Genomic DNA, 8,668 nt, shown 5'->3' on the forward strand with positions numbered 1-8,668 from the left:
CACATGGCTTCGGGTCCCTGCTAAAGATAAGTCATTTTGGAAGTTCATGTGTGCCTTCCTGGCTGGGCAGCTGAAGTCCAGGTGCCTGTGGATGACTGTGGTGCCCATTATGCCATTCCCTCCCCCATCTTTGCCACAGGATTTGACGCACCTGCTCTCCTAACGACTGGCCACCCCACGCCGAGCCTGACCCTGGCCCTTGCATTTGCTGTTCAGCCCAAATGCAGAGATTGGCTATTAACCCTGTAAACAGGCCTCTGCCCTCCCCCTGCCCCCCAGGCTAATAGCTGGTGGGAGAAAGCTGAGCTGATGCAGATTGGGAGTTGGGGACACGTTTTGAGTGTCCTAGATTAGCTGTGCCCAACTCCATGAATAGTCCTGGGTTGAGCACAGGGGAAGGCTTGGAACCTTGAGAGGCAAAACTATTCCTACCCCCTGCTCGTTCATAGGCCCACAGATGCTGCACTGCCCCCTTAGCTGGGCCCCGGCTCATGGGCCTCCCGGGAGGAGAGAAAAACCACCTGGGGATAGGTGTGCCCGACCCAAACCTGCCTGCGTCTGGAGTGACCCAGCCCTAGTAGTGCCCAGGTGTGTAGATGAGGACCGCTCCATCAACCCGGTTTACAGTGTGGCAAACAAGCCCTCAGGCCCTCATAGTTTCTCCCAGACCGCTTCACAGGTTGCTGGGCTCCCCACTCAGGCTGCCAACTGTGTGGGACGCAGGGTCCCCAGGCATTCCAGGCCACAGTTTACTTTTTGGGTCAGAGAAGACTGAACGCTTTGTAGGTCAAAGGGCAGGAGCTTGAGGATGCCTCCTGGGAAGTGGGAAGAGGATTCTCGAGGGCCTGGCCAGGCTGGAGCAGGAGTCTTACCACTTAAGATCCCTGGGAAGACAGAGGGAGCTATCTGTCTGGTGACCCTAGGGCCACTGGCTAAAAATACACTAGGAACACACACTGGTAAGGGAAGGGTGTTGGGTGGCAGGCTGCCCCCCTCCCTCTCTGAGACGTCACGGGAGTGCGTGGACCAGGAACTGGGTGGAGTCAGCTGATCAGTAAATCCCAGAGCTGGCTGGCTGGGGGTCCTACTGTCACCTGGAGGAGCCACCTCATCCACAGCTATCCCTTGGTGAGTGAAGAGGCTGCTCTCCCCAAGGGCTGGGGCTCCTGGCTGGAAGTCTGTCCTGGGTGTGTGGCACGCTGTTCCTCTTCTCCCTCCCAAGTCCCTGTCCTACCCATGAACCACGTCCCAGGAAAAAAAAACCTTTCCCTTTCTCTCCCCAACACTGTTCCTCTGCCTGCTGCCTCTAGTGTAGGAGGGACAAGGGGTAGAAGCACTTGCCCCTGTCACCACCACACATCCATTCTACATCCCCACCTGCCATGGAAGAGAGATGGCAAACCACAGAGAACAGAGGCAGCAGGCCATGCACCAGGTGCCCCAAATGCCCTTACATTGCTGCTACTCTTGGGAGAGCTCCCCTTACCCAGGTCTCTGTTCCTCTTCCCAACCTTCTCCCACTTCTGGAATCCCTGGAGGGATAGGCCTGATGGACTGAGGAGGGTCCTCAGCTGGCAAGGCTGGGATCCTCTGCACCCCAGGGGGCTCTGGGGAAGGCTAGCTGCCAGGAGCCTTTGGGGTGCAGAGATCCCTACAGTCCTGGGATGAGGAGCAGTGGCAGAAGAGGGAAGGGCCTTAGGAAACAGTAAAGCTGCCGCTGAAGTGCCAGTTGTCCGAGGGGGCCCTGAAAGAAAAGGAAGGAGGTATGGATGGAAGTGTCTCGTCTTGAGTGCTGTCCACTCTCCATGGGAGCAGCCCTGCCATGGCCAGCTGCAGGCTAGGCTTTCTGCTGCTGCTGCTGCTGACCGTCCACCTTGGATCCTCGAAGGCTCAGCACTGGTCCCATGGCTGGTACCCTGGAGGAAAACAAGCGTCCAGCTCAGCCCAGCACCCCCAGCACGCCCCAAGGCTCCTAGGTGGGTTAAGGGTCTCCCCAGCCTAAGTGGGAGGAAGAAGGTGCTGGCTGGGGATCCTTCACCTCCTGTGAGCCTGGAGTGTGAGTAGTGGGCAGGCCGCAGCCTCAGCTCCTTCCTGAGGAAGGGTCCTGGGTACCCCAGCAAGCAGCCCAGACCAGACTGCCCATGACCTCCCAAGCGATGCCCTGGCTCCCCCCAAGAACAATGTGCCCTGGGAGGGCAGAACCACAGGCTGGTGGCGTCTCTGCCAGAAGCAGCACCTGGTGCAGACACTGCTGGTAAGTAGAGGGAGAGGCCCGGCCTTGGCCAGCAGGGGCCATTGGGACTAAGGACTTGGGCGCTGTGTGGACAGAAGAGGGGGGTAATGAGAGAACACGGAGACCCCCCTGCCAGGGCACGCCCAGGCACACACACGATGCTATCTGCTATCCTTATTTCCCAGAATTGTAGACAATTTATGATAAGATACTTAAAGAAGTCACTAGTGGAGTGGAGATAGTTGTACTGAAAACCTCCATAAATAAGACTGACTGTAGTGGGGTCCTCCAGGCTTTTTTGTCAAGAGAAGCCAGTGTGTCTGGAGGTGGGCAGGCCCTCAGTGGAAAGAGGTGAGGGGTACACCAAGAACCAGGTGGTCACTGACACGCACTAGGAATGACAGTGATTGCAGAAGATCGGTGTGCAGAGATGGATTATTACTATTTTGCAAATTTAAAGTGCACCGGAGAGTGGTAACTGAAGAAGTTGTAAATTCCTATAAGGCAAAAACTTACCACCTAATTAAATCGGTGTGAGCTCAGGTTTTTACAAACCAGGTGTGTTAAGGGTGGAGCACACCCAGGGAGCTACAGAGCCCCCAGCTGGGTCTTCTAGCTGGCAGGGGGCGTCCGCCTGGCGGCAGCATCCTCCGCCACAAAACCAGGTCAGGAGGGGTGGGGGCGGACAAGGTCGCAGCCGGGCGGCCAGGTGACAAGGGCGTCCGCTGGAATGACCACCCCCTCCCCCCCGCAGACCGGACGTAGAGCGCCGCGCCCTGTCGCCCTCCAATAAAGATGTGAAGTCCCTGACGCTGCTGCCTCGAGTTCTCTCCTCTGTTCCTTCCTCGTCCACCCTCAGTAAGACCCTACCCCGCGTAGAGGTTGGAGGGAGGTGGGCCCGGCCCGCGGGCGGGACGGACCCCGCTGGGAGGGAGCAGCCAGAGCCAGTGGGCCTGCGGCGGACGCAGAAGTGTGCCGGCCCGCGACCCCCGAGCGGCCTCCAGGGGGTGGGAGGCGGGGCCCGCGGACTACGTGTCCCGTGGTGCCCCGCGGCCGCTTCCGGGTCCCGCGATGCCCTGCGGCGCGCCGGACGCTGAGCGGCCTGGGCCATGCTGCACGCGCTGAGAGGTCTGGGCCGGGGGTCCCTGTGTGGGCCCCCGGCTCCGCTGCTGCTGCCCGTGCGCGGCCGCAAGACCCGCCACGACCCTCCGGCCAAGTCCAAGGTCGGGCGCGTGGCGACCCCGCCCGCGGTGGATCCTGTAGAATTCTTCTTGCTGACGGAGCGTTACCGGCAGTACCGCCAGACGGTGCGCGCCCTCAGGTGTGTGTCACAAGGGGGAGGTGGCCGTCGGCGCCGTGGGCGGTGTATCGGAGCGGGCGGGCGTAGAGGGTGCCGACTTTGGGCGCGTCTCCGCCCAGGCTGGAGTTCGTGTCCGAGGTGCGGAAGAAGGTGCACGAGGCCCGGGCCGGGGTCCTGGCAGAGCGCAAGGCGCTGCAAGATGCCACCGAGCACCGCGACCTGATGGCCTGGAACCAGGCGGAGAACCAGCGGCTGCACGAGCTGCGGTGAGTGGGCCGGGAGGCGGGGCGGGCCGCTGGCTGGCGCCGGGGAGACCCAGCCGCGCTCAGGGTCAGCCTCTTGCCCCACCCCACCCCAGGTTAGCCAGGCTGCGGCAGGAGGCGCGGGAGCTGGAGCTGCGGCAGGCGGAGGAGAAAGCCCGGCGGGCCCGAGAGGCGGAGGCCTGGGCGCAGCTCAAGGAGCAGGAAGTGCTGCAGCTGCAGGTGAGCCGCGTCTCCGCGGGCGGGGTTGGAGGCCGGGAACTCCGCCTGGGCGCGGCGCAGTGGGGCACCCCCTGCGTGCACTGAGAGAGCGAGCAGCCTTGAGACTTGAGAGTTAGGTAAGGATTTGGGAGAGGAGTGCAAGGAGAGTGGCTGGCAGGCGCAGAGACCCAGAGGTGAGAGTTGTTAGAAAAAGTATTCCAGTAGCTAGGTGGTGGTAAACCCACATCTGTGGGAGGGACTCCCGTTTCCACAAGGAGTTCGGATTTTGCTTTGCGGGTGATAAAGTCATTGAAGTGTTAATAATCTGGGCTAGGATGGCAGGTGTGAGACAGTAAAAGCAGGGAGACCAGTTAGGAGTGATCCAGCAAGAATGGATGAGGTCTGAATTAAAGTAATAGAGGGAGGGACGTCTGGGTGGCTCAGTGGCATATGAGCGTCTGCCTTCGGCTCCGGTCATGATCCCAGGATCCTGGGATTGAGTCCCCCATCCAGCTCCTTGCTCAGGGAGGAGCCTGCTTCTCCCTCTGCTTCCCCTGCTTGTGCTCTCTGTCTCTTTCTCTCCCTCCTTCCCTCGATCCCTCTCCCTCTCTCTCTGACAAATAAATAAAAAAAATTTTTTTTTAAGATTTTATTTTTTTTGACGGAGAGAGACACAGCGAGAGAGGGAACACAAGCAGGAGGAATGGCAGAGGGAGAAGCAGGCTTCCCATGCATCAGGGAGCCCCATGTGGGGCTCGATCCCAAGACCCTGGGATCATGACCTGAGCCGAAGGCAGACGCTTGACGACTGAGCCACCCAGGCATCCCTAATAAAAACTTTTTTAAAACATAAAGTAATAGGGCGCCTGGGTGGCTCAGTTGTCAAGCGTCTGCCTTCGGCTCAGGTCATGATCCCAGGACCCGAGCCCCACATCGAGCTCCCTGCTCGGCGGGAAGCCTGCTTCTCCCTCTCCCACTCCCCCTGCTTGTGTTCCCTCTCTCGCTGTGTCTCTCTCTGTCAAATAAATAAATAAAATCTTTTAAAAAAATAAAGTAATAGAGAAAGACAAGTTTGAGAGAGATTAAGAGGGACATTGAGGCAACATTGAGGAACTGATTCCACCCAGTGGGAACACGAGATTGTCACAACTGGTGTGCTTGGAGTTCTAGCTGAGATGTCCAGTGGATAATTATCTCAGAAAGAGGAATATGGTAAGGCTGCCTGATGTTCTTCCACGGGAAGGTCATCAGGGCACTCACAGAGGACCTGGGCTCCAAGCATCCGTCCAGGGGGAGAGCTGGAGCCTCTCAGTGGGCTAAAGGCCAGCAGGTACGTGCTTCCATTCATCTGGCCTTCTGTCCCCCAATAGGAGGAAGCAAAAAATTTCATCACCCGAGAGAACCTGGAGGCACGGGTGGAAGAAGCTTTGGACTCGCCAAAGAGCTACAACTGGGCCGTCACCAGAGAGGGGCTGGTGGTCAAGCCACAGCACAAGGGCTCTTAAGGGCCCAGTAAGGACAGTGCCCACCCAGGGACCATGTGTGTATGGGGGTAGAAGGGTCGGGCCTGATCTGCAATAAATCTGTTGATGTTTCTTATGAAGAAGGAGGCTCAGCCTGTTCCGGTGTAGCCCTCACATTCTGACCTCTGCACCCACCACTTGGTCAGAAATTCCCATACACGGTGTCCTCTTCTGCAGCCATGTACGGCTCAGCAAAGCACCAGACCTCAGAGGTTCCCATCTCACAGAGGAGCAGAATGGACCATCGTCACCTCATGCAACCGGCTCATCTACTAAGTGTCATCGAGGACAAGGACAATGGTTGGCAAATTACAGTCCTTGGGCCCAATGTGGCCCGCTGCCTATTTTTGTAAATAAATTTTATTGGAACACAGCTATACTCATTCATTGACTACTTTTCACGCTATGATGGCAGAAACCTGTAGCTGCAACAGAAGAAGTTTGCCAACTCCTGATCTAGACCTTTAGGACTCCAGCCAGAGTAACCAGATACCACCCAGTACCTGAGATACATGCTAACCACTGGCCTGCTTCTGCTTGACCCTGCAATTTGCCCTCTAGGGTCTGGTGTGCCCAAGACACAGAAGGCAAGGAGGAGACCCCATTTCTTTCGGTGACCCTTTCCACCCATGACTTCAGTGACCCACATGTGCCCTGGCACTGCCTGCTTCTTTGGACCACACACCAGATTGGTACTGGCAGGGGAGGCCTGGTTGACCTTTACAGGGTCAGTGTGGCTTACCCAGCACTTGGACCAAACCCTATGGGTGCCAGAAATACTTGTAACTGAAGTTCACAAGGTTCACCAAGTGAACACAGAGCTGCATGGCCCTCTTCAAGCACAAGTCCTCGTGTTTCTCAGAGCCAGAGCCACTGCCCCTTTGACACCATTCAGCTGAACTTGCCCAGATACCACCAGGAGAAAGCAAATAGAAACCTAGTTTCTTTCCCCAACTCCCGTGGGGTAGAGACGGCCTGGAAACCCCCAAAATATGAAAGCCTTTTAGGGAATACGGGCCATCCCTCAACACGCAGGTGAGGAAGCAGGTAGAGAGGTACAGGCAGAGAGCCAGTGGTTCTCACAGTGCCTTGCACCCAGCCTCCATCAGGCCCTGCCCCGCTCAGGGCACTGGCCTCCCTCCGCAGGCTGATAGTAGGTCATCTTTTCCCGGGCCCAGGGCCCAGGCGCAGGACGGTGCAGTCCTTGGTTTCAGGTGCTCAGTGTTAACTTCTGAGGTGAGAGCTGATGGGTGCACATTATAGGCCATGGATTGAGGCAACTGTGCCCATAGCCTTGGGCTTTGTTGTGAGAAGGGGACCACCTGGTACTCTGCAGTGGAAGTGTTTGGTGAGCGTGGGAAGTCCAGTTGCATTCTTGCTAAAGTCCCTGCCCTTCTGCACCAGGATTCTGACAAGCTATTTGGCCTCAGGGAAGACTGTGTCCGGCTTTCTTGAAGCTCTGTGTTTGGGCTGCGTTTCCTTCACAGCTGCCCTTCAATGCCCTGCATGGGGCTGTAAGTCCTTAGCATCCACTGCTGTCGCCAGCACATCATGTAGAGCCACCCATAAACCAGGCCTCGGTGTTTTTATCCTTTACGCACAGCCCTCTTACCGGTATAGACGCAGATAGGCAGCTTACTGGTACCTTCAGGGTTAAATCAGGCCCAGTCCCATCTGTACCTGTATCTAATGGATCATAGAGTGCTGTTAGGTGCACATGTAAGCTATCAGATCCCACGTGGTCCAGGTTGCAGAGTTATGTGGTGTCCCACGGAAGAATGCCTAATCTCCAGTAGAACCCTAATCATTAACCTGATGGCCTCAAAAACCCCAGGGCCTCTTCTGATTTTTACCTCAAGTTCCAAATATATACAGAATGTGAGCCTGGACCTCGTAGAGAATCTTCTCTTGCCCAAGGCCCCACTTGAACATAGTAGATTTGAGGGCTACCCAATAAATGCATCTGGTAGGCAATACCCAAACATAAGTGCTTTCACCAAGATTTGAAGAGGCCTACCTACCATGGTTTGTGCACTGTGAGGGTAGATTGAGGGACAAGTGCGATTTGTGTTTCACCTAGGGGGAGAAGTATGCCAACCCCCCAGGAATTTTGCTGGGTAGGCAATTTTTCCTCGGGATTTATCCCCCCAGTCAAGCATAGGTGTTTTACACCTGGATTCCTGCCCCTTCAAATTCTCCAAGATAAGCAACATGACATCGATGAAGTAGACCACCATGATGTCCTGGGCGGGTGGTCAAGGTCTTGAGGATTAGGTCGTGCAAAACTATAGAGTGGTTGGGGCGCCTGGCTGGCTCAGTTGGTGGAGTGTGCGACTCTTGATCTCGGGGCTGTAAGTTCAAGCCCTACAATGGGTATAGAGGTTACTTAAAAATAAAATCCTTAGGGCGCCTGGGTGGTTCAGTTGGTTAAGCGACTGCCTTCGGCTCAGGTCATTATCCTGGAGTCCCGGGATCGAGTCCCGCATCGGGCTCCTTGCTCAGCAGGGAATCTGCTTCTCCCTCCAACCCTCCCCCCTCTCATGCTCTCTCTCTCTCTCTCAAATAAACAAAATCTTTAAAAAATAAAATAGGGGCTCCTGGGTGGCTCAGTTGTTAAACGTCTGCCTTCGGCTCAGGTCATGATCCCAGGGTCCTGGGATCGAGCCCTGCATCGGGCTCCCAGCTCAGCGGGAAGCCTGCTTCTCCCCCTCTCACTCCCTCTGCTTGTGTTCCCTCTCTCACTGTGTCTCTCTCTGTCAAATAAATAAATAAAATCTTTTAAAAAATTTAAAAAATAAAATCTTTAAAAACAAAAAACTGAAGGGGTGCCTGAGGGGCTCAGTCAGTTAAGCGTCTGCCTTCCGCTTGGGTCATGATCCCGGGGTCCTGAGATCGAGCCCCGCATCGGGCTCCCTGCTCGGCCCTCTCCCTCTGTCTGCAGCTCCCCTTGCTTGTGCTCGTGCTCTCTCTCTCTTGGTCAAATGAATAAATCAAATCTTTGAAAACGAACTGCAGAGTTGTTCACCTCTTGGACTGGGCGGCAATGGTTTACGGCTGCGAGGCGGGGAGCAAACTGCTTGTACTAGTCCAGGTGGACAGGAAACGAGAAGAGCGCATTTGCCACATGAATGGGCACCGGGTGACTCCTTGA

At 56.3% G+C, this 8,668-nt stretch overlaps 2 protein-coding genes and 1 long non-coding RNA gene across 3 annotated transcripts; all 3 read left to right on the plus strand.

The window, feature by feature from the left end:
* On the plus strand, nt 1-2,802 carry LOC102734468 (progonadoliberin-2). Its single transcript, XM_031026994.2, has 2 exons — nt 1-1,976; nt 2,118-2,802. The coding sequence occupies exons 1-2, from the start codon at nt 1,823-1,825 to the stop codon at nt 2,303-2,305; spliced, it is 342 nt and encodes a 113-aa protein (XP_030882854.2). The 5' UTR covers nt 1-1,822; the 3' UTR covers nt 2,306-2,802.
* A 497-nt stretch (nt 2,803-3,299) lies between these two features.
* MRPS26 (mitochondrial ribosomal protein S26) lies at nt 3,300-5,890 on the plus strand. The gene is made up of 4 exons (XM_006732274.3): nt 3,300-3,554; nt 3,653-3,799; nt 3,892-4,015; nt 5,365-5,890. The coding sequence occupies exons 1-4, from the start codon at nt 3,343-3,345 to the stop codon at nt 5,497-5,499; spliced, it is 618 nt and encodes a 205-aa protein (XP_006732337.1). The 5' UTR covers nt 3,300-3,342; the 3' UTR covers nt 5,500-5,890.
* On the plus strand, nt 4,022-5,047 carry LOC145723822 (uncharacterized). Its single transcript, XR_014149143.1, has 2 exons — nt 4,022-4,467; nt 4,900-5,047. It is a non-coding gene; the product is annotated as an uncharacterized LOC145723822 (long non-coding RNA).
* Nucleotides 5,891-8,668: the final 2,778 nt, after the last annotated feature.

This window comes from Leptonychotes weddellii, chromosome 10, assembly GCF_054177405.1.
Source record: "Leptonychotes weddellii isolate Sample4059 chromosome 10, ASM5417740v2, whole genome shotgun sequence".
Taxonomy (NCBI): Eukaryota; Metazoa; Chordata; class Mammalia; order Carnivora; family Phocidae; genus Leptonychotes; species Leptonychotes weddellii.